The sequence below is a fragment of the Etheostoma cragini genome, chromosome 2 (genome assembly GCF_013103735.1).
Source record: "Etheostoma cragini isolate CJK2018 chromosome 2, CSU_Ecrag_1.0, whole genome shotgun sequence".
Taxonomy (NCBI): Eukaryota; Metazoa; Chordata; class Actinopteri; order Perciformes; family Percidae; genus Etheostoma; species Etheostoma cragini.
The window spans coordinates 18,961,927-18,976,759 of NC_048408.1; the positions used below are offsets into that span (position 1 = coordinate 18,961,927).

The window sequence follows — 14,833 nt, forward strand, 5'->3', positions numbered from 1 at the left end:
TGGCTGCTTAGAAATTAAGTGTTAACGAGCAGTTGGACAGGTGTACCTAATAAAGTGGCCGGTGAGTGTATACCTCTGCAGATCTAAGTTTTAGGTACATTAGTTTATATTTTGTTTAAAAAGTCAGTCATTGGTTCCATTTGCCATTTGTGACTGGGTTCTGACTCAACAACACAACTCAGATATGAGATCAACTTGAAATCTAACCAATATCACATTTGAATACCTAACCTTAACAAATCAAGAATTCGGTCATCTTTTTCAGCAGTTTTTGTTGTTCGGCCAGACCTCTTGAGATGCCATGGTAACACCGTGGCTAGCTCTAACAAATCACACAGACTTCCATCTGGACAACCTTCAAGTCAGGAACTCCTACTGAAGGACCCTAGCCACACAACCAAACACACACACACACACTGAATACACACTTTCTTTCTTTGGACGCCCGCGCATAGTCCTGAAGCTTGGGCTTACATCTTTAAAACTCATGAACAATACGGGCCTGATTAAATCCAGAATGGATTCAGGAAGTAGTGAAACCATTTGAAAGCGCGAGGAGTGCTTTCACACAGCCCTCTCCCTCAAACACCACCACTCGTGTCTGTGCGTTGGCAGCCTCTGCCTTTTGAAGTTGTTAACTGCTCTGATGTCAATTCTTCAGAACCTGTCACTTTTTTCATTTTGTGTAATTTATTTTATAACACAAAACATATTGGGAGGTCTTTATGTTAAAAAAAAAACTCCATCAGATCTTAGTAATGGAAGATAGCAGCCTAATACAAAACAGAAATTAACTTTATTGACTTCATCTCCTCTCTCATTTCTTCTCTTTCTTTGTCTCTCAGAAATCATTGACGACCTCGCACATCTTGTGGACAAGACAGACGACCGGATTCGTAACGAGACACGAAGGGTGAAGCTGGTGGAGACAAAGTCGGCCTCCTGCGGTGGGCCTTCCTTGTGTCCCTTTACTGTGGAGCATCTTGGTCTAGTATCATGGACCAAAGCAAGCCTGATATCTGATCTGTGTCCTTGAAAACAAATCACAATTAATCTGTTTATTTATATAACAATCTGTTTATTTATATAGAAAAAAATGTAACCTGACATACAGGGCCCATCATGTAGCAACAGAAAATGAACATATTTACCATTAAGGAAATAAGCAATGTTAGTGCTATTGCTGCCTGGCCTTCAGCTCCAGATAGAATGCTGCTTAGTGGCGCAGAATATACAGTATGAATCTGATGGGGACAAGCTCTGTTGGCACAGAGGATGTGGGTGGGTGAATTGGTGGGGGGACGGGTTCTGTCCGTCACTTGAGAGACAGTATGACAGGCAGTGTCCTGGGGGGCCTCTCATACTAGTCCCTCAAGGAATTCTGAAACTGGTACTGAAGGTTGCAAATCTGGCCTGAACGGCACGCACAGGAGACATCAGTTGTTCAAAAGCGTAGTTTTACACTTCAAGTCTGTTTTCTATTATCTTCTGTTTTACGTGAGTAACAACAGTAATTGTGTGTTGGGGTCTGAGCGCTGCCAAAATACGACACTCAATATCGTGCCTGAAAGCCTCCTGTGTAGACATGGCGTGAATCATCAGCCTCTGATGTCTACACATTAGATTTTGGTGAGTTGAGTTGTTCACTGAGAGCCTTTGTGAATGCACGGCCCTCCCTTGCTATTACCACAGGTGTTGTTTAACTTTTGTTTTGCCATTCACAAAATACCAGACTTTGGTATTTTCCTCAATAGTAATGCTTTTCAGAGGAAACAGCTGCCATGAGAGGTGTGTTAGCTGGCTAAAGCCAATCCATGGAAAGCATCAGCCAGTCTCAGTTTGCCCATGGAAACACCAGACGGCATCACCATGGCAAAGGCTACATTGTTGTGCCAGGAGATCTGGCTAACAGGCGGTCACATACAGAAGCAGAGCAGGCGGCAGGAAGGTCAGCACTCGGAATGCCTTGTTCTGTTGGTCGTATCCCCATGGCGCCCAAGCGTGAGTTTGTTTGAAGATCCCAGAGCTTATATTATGTTAGAATCATGACTTTTTCTTCTCTTTTTTATTTTCTTAACTAATTATTTTGCCATCCCAACCTCAGTTCTAAGCTGAAGAATATTCATTGGGCATGCTTGTGTATGTGTTGGCCATGTATCTATGGATTTATTGTGTATAGTTTTTGAAGTGTGTGTGTGTGTGTGTGTGTGTGTGTGTGTGTGTGTGTGTGTGTGTGTGTGTGTGTGTGTGTGTCAGACCTCTGTTAATGGAAAATTCCCCCATGGTCTTCTTCACTCTCACCTCAATGCTCTCTTTTTTTCCATTCCTCTCTGTCATCCCCTGTTCATCTCCTCAGTTGTTTGACACTCGTCTTTGTGTCAAGCAGAGAAAGAATTGAAAATACTACATGCCACAAATTGTTTGAAGGGCTTTCCCTCTTTCTCCATGGCAGTTTGTTTATAATTCCTTAGCTTTAAGGCTTTATTTATTTTTGAAACCACCTCTCATCCAAAGCCGGCATTTGGTGTTATGTCTCAGCCGAGGCCTTGTAAAGCTAGAAACGTCTGGCTTTGACAGGCGGGCGCATACTTGACATAACTAGTTGTACTTGCCTCATTGAGGCATCTTAGTTTTTACGGACCAAAGTTGTTCTAAAAGATGGTAACTTACCCAGAAATTTGTAAAATGTTCTTCACTGTAGGATTATCAATTTAAATCATCAGACATGTACGTGTTGACATAGTTTTGTGTTTACATGTTTGCACCATATATCTCCAAAAAACAGTTGAAAGCTGGAGAAGACTAAGCTATGGGAAGGGTCATCTCACCTAAATGGAAGGACCCACATATTGCTCAACCAAGGTTCTTGTGGCATACTGTGCATAACTGGTGCCTGTAGTGTTGTGAAACAGTCACTGTGTTGAAACATACTGGGATTTTCGACAGCACGGGTAAATGGAAACATCTATCTCCTCAATGTACACAAGACTTAGACTTGATTAAACTGCATTAAAGCATGATTTTCCAAGTTGAAATACCTCATAATTTTATTATCTCCAGTAGTTACAATGCAGACCAATTAAAATAAAAAGGTGCAACATGAATCAAAAAAATAAATGTGTATTTTTAAGCTACCAATGACAGGTCTTTTTTTCTTCTCTTTTTGCTTTCAATTGCTGAGTGTAAAGACCATTTCAAGCTATATATATATATATATATATATATATATATATATATATATATATATATATATATATATATATATATATATATATATATATATAAATAAAAGTTTCTATTGGACATAGTTACCAACCCTGCCTTTAAAACGATCCCTTGGAAATGCCTGGTCCGATTCTTAGTCTTGTTGACTTAAATCAAATTTTTACTCATTTCAATCATATTTTGAGACATTGTAGACAGTTTCATTAAACACTAAATAAAATACTTCTGTGAAGTTTTTTTTTTTTAACTGAAAATAGGGATTTAAACATGATCATTAGTGTGTAAACTTGGATTTCGATTGACAATGGTAGCAAGATTTTCAAACAACACCCATCCTTCTTTTTAAACCGCTGGTCCAATGTTGTCACTACCACTTGTTTTAGATGATGTTGGTGGGAATTGAGGAAGAGAAGCTTTGAGTCTGGTTGGATTAATGTGGCGGATTAGTCTACAGGACCAAAGGGTCTCTTGGAGAGTAGTGTGAGTTCCCCAGAGCTTAGTTCTCCCGATCAGGCAACATCAGTGCTTCAGCAACCCTTCTCAACAGAGTTAATCCTCAGTTTGTTCAGGGCCACATCTGCAACCCTGTGAATCCTGCAGGTGGCTCGCATCTCAAGGAGGTCTGTACTGTTTGGACTAGAGGGGATGTCTAAAGAGACTGTTCTGGAGGGGCAGCATTTGACAGTGTAGGAAGAGGAGCATGTTGGGCGAGTACCTATACATAGAGTCTGTAGTTGTGAGTCAGGAGTTGTCAAGGAAACTTTAATTTTGCCCGATAGGGAAGTAGAGTTTCAAACTTATGCATTCTTTAAATCAGTTTTGATCTTTCATTTCAGTTCTTGTTCCTTACATGGTATACTGTTGGAAACCTATTTAATATTTTTCACAAGTTTGATGAAAGGATTGCTTAAAGTTAAACATCCTGCTAAGGATGGTTCCACATCTGAGATTCTGCTTGGTGTCAATTACACTTACCTCCAGAAACCCTTGTCACGTCTATGCGTATGATTTAGTTTAGGAACATTTGTATAGAAGTATGTTTGTATTACGTTCATTGTGTCTATATTTTATTGTCTTCCTTTTCTTTTAATAAAATAATATAACTTTGTACAACACATTGTTCAGCCTAGGTTTAAATGTGTTCTAAATAAATTGACTTGACTTAATTTTTAATCTCATGTAGATTACCTCAACAAGGTAATTTATTGGCGGACTAGTGCAGTAATTTGCATGGCTGCTGGAGAATATTTTAAAATGATCAAAGAATCTTTTTTATCGTCTTTATGGTAATTTCAAGGTCAGTTTGCCTGTCTGTCTTCCACTTGGTCCAGACTGCATCTGGACCATCTCTCAACAACTATTGAATGGCTGTTCATGAAATTTTATTCAGATATTCATAATGCCCAGAGGATGAATATTAATTACTTTTGTGATCTCCTGTCTTTTTCTTTTGCACCACCATTTGGTCAAAGTTGCCCTGTGAAATATCTTAAAGTTTACAAGATGGATTTGCACAAACTGGTGGTTCAGAAATTCATAGTTCCCAAAGGATAAATCCTACTGATTCTGGTGACCCCCTGGCTCTGTCTCTAGCGGCACCATGAGGTCGAACAATTAGTGGTTTTAAATAAGGAACAGACATTCATTTCGCCCTTAGTATAAAGTGTGATCACCTGGTGATCCCCTGACTTTTTATCTAGCGCCATCATCAGGTCAAAATTTCAAACAAAAAAACAAAAAAAAACATTCAATCAGTCTCAGCGGTACTTTAGTTTAGTCTTGATTAGCAAATCTTACCATTCTTACATGATAATCTAAGATGGTGACCACGATAAACGTCATATCAGCTTAACATCAGTGTTGGCATTGTTATTGTGACGGTGTTATCATGCTGTTGTTAGCATAAAGCCCAACTGGAGCGTTACAGAGCAGGTAGCTTGGCTTTAGCCCCTAAGTCTCGTTGGGTTCATACTGCTGCTCACACTATGTTTGCTGTTGTATTAGAAATAATAAAGTAATGCATACGTTTAACATGTGTATGTAATACTTAAATGTTTTGTACTTAAAAATTATGACTAACCTTGTTAACATAAAAGTTGCCCTTTTTTCTTTTAAAGGTCATCTGCGCCTTTTGTGGTGAGAAAAGATCTTTGAACCATAAGCAAAGGGCCAGAGGGAGTAGTGAGGGAGGTGTGGGGGTTGTCCCAGTATGTCCAAGGCTTTCACCAATTACTCCTTTTTCTCTGTGATTTGTCTTACTGATACGTCTGAAAATTGCTCAGATGGGATGAACCCAGACTCTGGCATCCAAAGCTCCTGGGTGGTCAGTCTATCAGCAGACACCAACTATCTCCCTCAGCATCAGTGTCACACCAGAGCCCTAATCTATTTGGCAAGCAAACGCCATTGTTGTCATTAGTCTCTGGAGGGCCTCTTGGGGGTCAGGAGTAGCTTGTTTGGTTACTGAGGCAGACAGAGCTGGCCCTAGAGGAACATGAGGGTGAGGGTCAGTGTGGGTGTCTAATGTGGCTTCATGACTGACTGTTATATGACATTAGAGTGTGTGAGAGCCTTGCTCGACATTAACATATGCGTATGTTATACAGCCCAGTCTTTATTGCCATTGTTGCTATGGTGTTATCACATGAAGTTGCTGACAGATGTTGGGCCAGGCTGAATGAAATTGATGTCTGAATCTAATGTGGACTGGGTGCGTCGTCGGTATTGTTTACACCCAAACAATGAGAATTGCTGGGAGTGTGTGTGTGTGTGTCTGTGTGTGTGTGTGTGTGTGTGTGTGTGAAATGCCTTAAACATGAGGCATTAACAACTTTTCATCACAAAATCTTTTTGAACGTATAGAATATTATGCTTGCATGTGTAAGTTATCATTTGGTATAAAGGCAAATATGGGGCAAAACATGAGAGCGCGCAGATGCGATGTGAGCACTTGTAGAATATGATTTGAGAGCTTGTACTCGTATTTTTTCTCTCTCACTTTAATCACTTTTCCAGTAGAACCACAACTCAGTGATTTATAACCTCTCGAATCTGTCGCTGCAATGTGCTCTCTCGCATCACACAGCAGCGAGTCTGCGTCCTCGACTTTTGCAACACTTCTTGCGATAATACGTTTGGTGCAAAACTAATTTGTACCTTTTGGACTTGTTCTGTTGCTCTCTGAGCCAACAGGACGGCCGGGGATAGCAGGGTTTCTATCACCAGATGAGGGACAACTCTGTCCGGCTTATTTATAAAGCATGAACGCTAGCGTTAGCTAACTAGCAGCCTCTCCGCTTCTAAATATTGTAAATGCCTTTTAATTATCTCAACACTTTTAACAGTCAAACTGAAACACTGGGGGTGAGCTACAGGTCCTGCAGCCGCAGACGGACCGCCATCAGTGGGGCTCGGCCAGTGTGGAAACATTGCTGGAAAGCTTTGCTGCCGACCTTGACCCAATCTGATCGGAGCTCCAGCGGGACACGGAGAGCTCCAGACCCGGTAGCAGCGGCACGTCCCCCCCCGGAGCCCACCGCCAGTTTTGGTGGAATAGCAAGCTAGCGTTAGCAAACTAACCAATCAGCATGCATATCGCTCATATTCAGTGTTCAGTGCTCAGCCTCTCTGTCCTGATAAACATATTTTGATTTAAAAGGTCCTGTGTAGAACAGTGATATCTTGCAGCTTGCATGTCCCATGGACCTATGCATGGACACCTTAGCCTCAGAATAGAAACACACTGGGTTCATATAATTTAACAATATGCAGACAAAGAGACTATTAGCCATAAATACCTAAAAGAAACAAAAGAATGACACAAGGAGTCAAAGACATCTGGATCCCTTACAGGCATACTCCGTATCCTGGCAAGGGAACCAGCATCAGCTTTACATTTCATCAGACCACCACACTACCACTACCACCGCAAGCAATTAGTTCAGCATGGCTTATATCTTGCCTCGTCTCTTTCCCTGTGGGAAAGACAACCAATTAGGCCGTGCAGGGGAACGCAGGAGGAGAGAGCCAAAAAATGAGAGAAATGTTAACCCAAAGTGAAAGGCTGGGGAAAATACCAGCCGCATGCTAAATAACAATGGACAGCTTGAGTCAGTAAGGGGACTGTCAGACCGGCCAGAGATGCAGTTGTTTGAAATCTTTACTCCTGTGCCACTCTAGAAGGAACGAGACGGGGGAAATAGTGGCTGACCGCACCCTTGGAGAATGTTCTCCATACCTTATGTGTGTGGTATAGATCACAGAATAAATATATATTATACTGAGTGATAGACCACCACATCCTATTCAAATGTTTATGATGCACATGATATAAGCCTCCCACCACCACTTCTCTCTTACAGTATATCCCCTAAAATACTTTGTACCAGCTTTGCTGTATGTATATATATATATATATATATATATATATATATATCTTTAAACTTCTAATTCTGTTATGATAGACCAACAATTTTCTCAGGTTGAGTTTCCATAGCAACTATTGTTTTGCATTGAGTTATTGTCCAACCAATACTGGATATTTTAGGCCAATACAGACGTTGATATTTAGGAGTTGAAAAACATCTGGTTTTAATATATCAGCTGATATAAATTTCCTTGAGGAAAAACATTTTTGAAAAGGATGCCTTAAATTTGGTGATTGTTCCAAGATATGGACTGAGCCAATGCTTTACAAACTTATAAAAAGTCATTAGTGCCCTCTTTTGAAAACACTAGTCTAAATCTTTGGCATTTCTGTTCCACAATTACTTGTGGCTACTGTGATACTGAAATATCTGCAAAAAAATTATATTGGCCAAAATACTGTCCGTACGATTTATCGGTTAGACTCTAGCTTCACGTCACCAAGCTGGTAAGATTCATTCCAATGTGATTAAGTTCCTAAAAGATGTTGATCTTTTTACGAAGAATGAGAACTCCACCTGTAGTGCATTTTACAACAGAAAGGATTTTTTTTTTCCTTGGGTGGTGACTATAATAAAAAGTGTAATATTTTCAGGTCCTGCGGGTAACGCACTTTGATGAAGTGTGAGTGAGCTTTTGCACATTTTTTTCTGCTTCCATGGTATCAGTGAAAAACAATGATTATCCTCTCAAAGCAGAATCAGAAACATATGCCTATCACAGTGTGCAATCTGTGGCAATAAAGCTTTTGTAGCTGTTGAACGCATGTAAATTGCATTAAGTCATCAAAAGAAAAATGGTGATGTGCTTTGAGGGCATAAGCACTTGGGACTTACATTAGATCAAGGATTGTGAAAATTAGTGGTGAGGTATGCAGGCTTCTTACCTCTTCCAAGTGTATTCCCTTGTGTCTGCTGGATTCCCCTCCTTCTCTCGGAAATCAACTGCTTGACATTTAAATGTTCAACATTAAAGTTAGAGGGAATTTGTTGAACCCCAAAGGTTTTGTCACATAGCTTAACAGCAAAGTAAATATAAAACAAAACACTTAAAAAAATTTAACAGTGACCTCATTTAGTCAGACTGTCTAACCACTTAGTGCCTATAGTCTTATTCAGGTGACAAATGTATTTTTTTTAATTGTAAACAGCTAGGTAATGTAGTTTTTAACAAATGTCACAGAGAACAAAGTAGTGTACTTGTTCCGGAATATTTCTGTGGTCTAGTGAGTATTTACTGAGACAACAATGGAGGACTGTGGCATGGATGAGAAAGCTGTATCAGGTTATGGATAGACAGAAGTTGTTGATTGTTAAAAAAAAAAAAAGGTCGGCACAATTGGTTTTGCCTTTTGCCATCTGATTACCTTTTTTTTGTCTCACTTTTCCTCCTTCAGGGATGCTGGTGGTGATCGTACTGCTTCTTATTGCCATCATAGTTGTCGCTGTATGGCCTGTGTAGCAGATGAGGACGGCAGTGTTCACGGACCTGTGCTCAACGACTACTACTATGACACTTTGGTGCAGAATACCAGCTTGAAACCTTTGCATCTGCATTACACACATGTACAGTTAATTGAACACTTTCTCACACAGATTTTATTTTGTAATTCTTCATCTTCATATTGAGACAAAGGTCATTTGTGGCTGCCCAACCAAGCCAATGTGAAATAAAGACTTAAGTCCTGTAGCAGCACACTTACATTTTTCTATGCAGTAAATTGTTGATTGGGTGAATGACATTAGTATCCCTACAGAAGATTTTTTTCGATAGAATATATAAATTGTCCTCTGTACTAGTTGTTCAAGTGGATATTAAAGTGACAATGTATCAAATAGTTAAATTATTTGGAGGTTTGTAAGCCCTTAAATAATAATAATTATCATTATTATTAAAAAAATAATTGTAGCTTGGACTGTTGCAATTGTTGACCCAACAGAAGGACCTCCCGCAGGTAACAGGAGCTTTCCTGTCATAAGTCTGTCTGTGGTCTGGGTTGAGACTCACACTGGGCACTGTAATTCCGCAAGCTTTGCAATATTCACACTCCCTTATATTTACCCATGCATTACTTTAGCAGCTGTAATGTTATAATTTGTCTTGGGATTTTATAACATTTATAGAAAAGCACTCAGCCAAATCAAACAGCTTGGCTTTGTAACTAACATGGCTGCTCTCCTTCCTTGTAAATCAATTCCGCTTGTAATTTCTAATAAATGACATTTCCAGTTAATAGTCCCTGGACTCCTGTCTGTCTGCATTAATGCTCAGGGTTTACGCTGGAGGATTGCAGTTTTGTAACATATCTAACTGAAAACACTAGTATCACCATTTTCCTTGGGAGAAATCTGCATAATGTTTTGTCTGCCGTACATGTTATGAAATGAACACCAGTTAATGGAGAAAGGTGGACTATATTCCTTAGTGTTAACTTAACAACAAAATAATTAAAATATAATGATTACAATTCAAATCAAATCAAAAGAGGCAAAAGGTTTTCAATGTAACAAGTTTATTTCAACTGAAAATTTGAATTTAGTTCTACCAGGTTGGTGTGTTCAGTAGTTATGTCTTTCTTTAATGGCAATGATCTAAACAACCACAAACAAGTAAAAAAAAAAAAAAAAAGACATTAAAATCCACAATGTCTTGTGTCATTAAATATATTCATATATAATAACCATAATATATTAGTACGCATTGTAAAACAACATTGCAAAAATGTCTTGGCAATGGTGTCAACTAAACAACATTTACAATTCATAGTATGAACACAAAGCAATGCTTTGACAGGTATGTGTGTAGCATTTAATCAGGAAGCTTGTCAGACAATTGCTCAGGAGATAAGTAAAATGTACAGCATGGGGCTACAGAGACTAGAGAGGTGTAATTACAGATTATATTGTGCCAAAAATTAAAAAAAAACATTGACACGCAATGATATGTTGTAGGATTAACAATGGTAGCAGGGACGTGGAAATATACTGTGTGAGAGTATGTTGTCATCAGAAGAGCATCGTGATGGACTTACATCACAATCATTGGATTGATTGTACATTAAAAAAGAAAAGGAAAACAGCGTAAATGTAGTTCTTCAGCAAACCATGTCATCTGTTCTTTTTATCTTACAGCGAGCCCAGGTAATTTTGATTTCTCATGATTTAAAAAAGCCTGTCTCATTGGTCATCATCTAGGAGCCATTTCAGTCTAATCTGAAAATTCCTGAAGAAATGAGTAATTTTCTGAGAGAGTGGAATCAGAAATGACCATTTTTAAACCGAGGACGCAGAGAATCCATTAGATTAAAACCAGGTGTCTTGAAAAGAGTCGTGCTGCGGGGCAGATTAAAAGGTGGTAAATGTGATTTTTGTGAAACAACAAATGCCGGAAACTTCAAACATGTTGCTCACAGTGTTTTGGGATGGACTAAAAAGGAACTCCAGTTTATGATACATCAGACACACTACAGGCTTTTACAAACCAGAGCTGTGTTTTTACCACGCATTCCTTAGAGAAATCCAAACCCAACTGCATACAAATAAATGAGCAATGTGGTTTGAATCAAGCAGCGTCAAGTGGTTCACCCATTTTCTCCCTGTGCAAGTGTTGAAGTGAAGAGAATTAATGTGACAGTTCAATGGGAAACTGTGGCTTCTGGCTGGTTGCACAGTGAATGTACAGTCATGCATTGTTTGCAAAAGAGTGTGTGTGTGTACTGTAAAGGTATTTATCTCAAATCTCATAGTACTCTAGGAATTATTGTAGATGAAAACAAGCCAGTGTGAGGTGGATTTCAAAAATACTTTTAAGTAATGGTTGAGCACTTTTGTCAAGGTGTAGTTTGCGCTGAAGTTTTCTTTTTTTTTCTGCGCTAGGAATAATTTTTGCACTACATAAGGTAAGGACATTGTTCTCTTTTCAGATTCCTTTTCAGGTTTAGTGGTCGGTAGCTATCCACATTGCAATATCTTCCTTTGTCTTATTCATACATATTTGAAAGATAAATTCTGACACATTGTCCAAAGTGTTTTTCATGAGCTGATGCAAATACATTTTAAATCATACAAATATCTGCATTGTTGCACTGGTGACATACTATATACAGGTATTTCAGTATCCTCTTAAGAACATGCAGTACTTGCAACTGCACAGAAATAATGCTGCATCCAAATGATGATTTGTAAAATGATTGGAACCATAACCGTATATTGGGTAAATTTCACAGCTCTAATCATCGTGTGGTAAAAGTAAATATTGTCACAAAAATGTTAATGTTAATAAATTAAATCAAAATAAAAAAATATTTTGGAGCCATCCCAGAACCCATATTCATTATTACGTTTTTCTATTAGCTTTACTGCCATCAGACTGTAAAAATTACCACCAAAGAACAATTCCTGATTTTGTGAATATTTTAATAATGTTTTTATGCGTCTTGCCGCTGGTCCTTTGATAAACTTCTGCTGGAGTTGTGAAATAAATGAAATCTCAATTACTGTAAGTACTAAAGTGAAATCAGTGATCTTAAATGCAAACTGTCCTCTCAAAAAAGGTGTAATTTTAACATTAGTACAATGAGCAGCATCAGTTAGTGAATTAAACATTACAGTCTCAAACAAGTTGCGTTCCCATGCAGGCTTGTACAAATTCTCAACCACCAAAATCTAACTAGTGAAATGTAAGGAGGAAAATAGGGGAGTAATAATCAACATTTATCAGGTCAACAATTCTTTTATCAATTCTGTAAAAAAGTAGCACAACAGATGTGTCGTTTCTTGAGTTGCAGAAATACCTGAATTTGTACAACAGGGGAAAGAAATGGCAACTCACTAACAGCTAAATGTATTATGCATTTTTGTGGCTTGCAAACAATAGTATTTATGGCACAGTTCTTTAGTGAAGAAATATTATTGCCTAAATCAGATCAGTGAAGACTTGATAAAACAAGCTTGCTTCTTAGCTACAAATACAACAAGAAAACCATGCAGAGGCGAACTTGCAGTGGTAATTAAGTGGCTTTTTCTGTCATTTTTGCACCAGCAGAAAATGTCCATAAAATTTTACCATAAAATATACTGATTTTATAATAGGATAAAGAAAACAAACACAAATAACTTTATATGCCGGTAATAGGTGCAAATTTGGCAAATCCACAAGAGAGACAAATCTCAAAGTAAAATAAAACATAAAACCAAATCTGCAAGGTGAGCTCCTTCAACAAAAGTTCACTACAAAAACAAATCATCCTAAATAATTCTCTTCATGCTTCTACACAAAAAAGCAGCGACATACACAGTCTCTTGTCTGTCCGTGGTCCTCTGTCTGCCTCTCTTTCACCTTTATTTTTATTTTTTTCTTAAAATCACCTGCTCAGTTTTTATCTTGAATTCCTCCCCCTCTCCGGCATTCTCTCCATCTTTTTCCGCCTATGGCTTCTTACACTTGCCTTTCTTTTCGCGCTGTTGGAACTTTCTGAGCCTGCGTGCCCATGTGTCCCTCCACTGGATAACCAGGCTGCCTTTGTCTGCTACCACGCCACTCTGGCCGGGGGAGTCTTCGTCATTCCCCAGCAGAAGGTACTTTTTCCCAGGCTTGATCTTGGGACACTTGCAGGCCACGTCTTTGGTGCGGACCCACAGGAACTGGTCCCCACGGCGGATGCGGCTCTCGCCCTGCTTGTAGACAGAGATGATGTTGACGGTAAACTTCCACCACTCACCGGCTTTGTCTGCCTTCAGGATGTGCACCTGGACAGCTGCAGAGTGAAGTCGGGGGGACAAAAGAGATGCGTTATCGCTTTGGCCTAATGTGAGATTTCTTATATTCAGTTGTAAAGGTTACTGCCTCCACTAACAGCCTGCAGAAGCTGGTATTGCTTTGTAAGGCATGCTAACATGCTTGGAATAACTACGTTAACATGCTAATGTTTAGAAGATCTAATGTTTACCATGTTCACCATCTTAATTTTAGTAATTAGCATAAATATTAACAGTTGTGGCAAATGCCATTAGTTCTGTATGTGGCCATATATTGAAGTATTTGAAAAAAAATCTATTTTTTTAAGGGAACATTAATATGTGAAAAAAATTTTGGGGCATTTTATTTTTGACAGGACAGCTTAAACATGAAAGGGGAGAGAGAGAGGATTGACATGAAGCAAAGGTCCGTGGACATGGACATGTTAGGTGGTTTGTATGCACAAAAACAGCGTAATGCGTTGTTATAAACTGGCATTGTTAACAATGGTTAATCTGGCTTGTAATGAAAACAATTAAATCCAACTTGTAACCGGAACGCATTCAATTCAGGTGTGACTTCATTCCCAGCTTCGGCTTCCGAGTTCCGAGGTAAATGGAACGCACAATGAGTGCTGACCCATGCTGGGGCAAAAAGGGACCATGTCAGAGCTCTAAACTCTGACCTCAGATCTCTGATCAAAATCTAGCCCTTTAATTACTGAACTCTACTGTGTTTGTTCACATAAGCCTGCTCATGTCCCTTTCTTTACCACAGCCAGGTTCTAAGTGTTAAGTAATGAGATCACAGACCACCTTGGTATACCTTTGTGAACGTCAACCCATGATCCCCATTAACTACACTTGCGGTATAAATATAGTTTCTATCCCCAGTGGAAAAGGCTGGTCTATGGTCCAGCTATGATATACAGCCCTACGTGCATTATGTCCATTACTGCTGACAGAGCAGTGTGATTTGTAATGTGATTAGGAGGCAAGGTAGGGCTATTAGAGACGCAAGCTGGAAAGACACTTAGTGATTTAGCATGATGACCGGTATGGCCCTCAAAGATGGGGAGGGAAAGAGAAGGCCGCCTCTCATAGATCATAACCCAGCATGTATCAATATGTATTATATTGACCAGATCTCTATTAAGTTCCATTATTTTTCTCCTGTACTTATGGGACAACTCGTGAAATGGGTCACTGGTTTCTCCTTCAGTGTCAAGCCGATGGAGCTGAACATCAAGTCAGTATTAGGAGATGTATCCTGTACATGTTGGATCACAGCCGAGGGGTAACACTTTATGAACAACAAAGAGATAAAACTGGCTCTAAAACTTCCTAACTTTGTAAACTGAGAAGACATCTGTTTCTAGATTACATTTCTACTGTAGTTTCCAATGCTATTGGTGTTTTTCTGCATCCGGGGTCGATTCAAAATCTGC

The 14,833-nt window shown here is 39.1% G+C and overlaps 2 protein-coding genes across 3 annotated transcripts in view; one reads left to right on the top strand and one right to left on the bottom strand.

Annotated features, from left to right (window-relative positions):
* stx8 (syntaxin 8) overlaps positions 1-9,885 on the top strand; it is a 43,879-nt gene extending 33,994 nt beyond the window's left edge. The window contains exons 7-8 of the mRNA XM_034857522.1: positions 846-947; positions 9,047-9,885. Coding sequence (XP_034713413.1) covers positions 846-947; positions 9,047-9,111 — 167 coding nt within the window. The 3' untranslated portion in view covers positions 9,112-9,885. The remainder of the gene's footprint in view (positions 1-845; positions 948-9,046) is intronic.
* A 258-nt stretch (positions 9,886-10,143) lies between these two features.
* The window catches only part of ntn1a (netrin 1a), a 58,831-nt gene continuing 54,141 nt past the window's right edge, over positions 10,144-14,833 (bottom strand). For both annotated transcript variants that reach the window (XM_034857473.1, XM_034857466.1), the window contains one exon: positions 10,144-13,405. In XM_034857473.1, the coding sequence (XP_034713364.1) occupies positions 13,077-13,405 (329 nt within the window). In that variant the 3' untranslated portion in view covers positions 10,144-13,076. The remainder of the gene's footprint in view (positions 13,406-14,833) is intronic.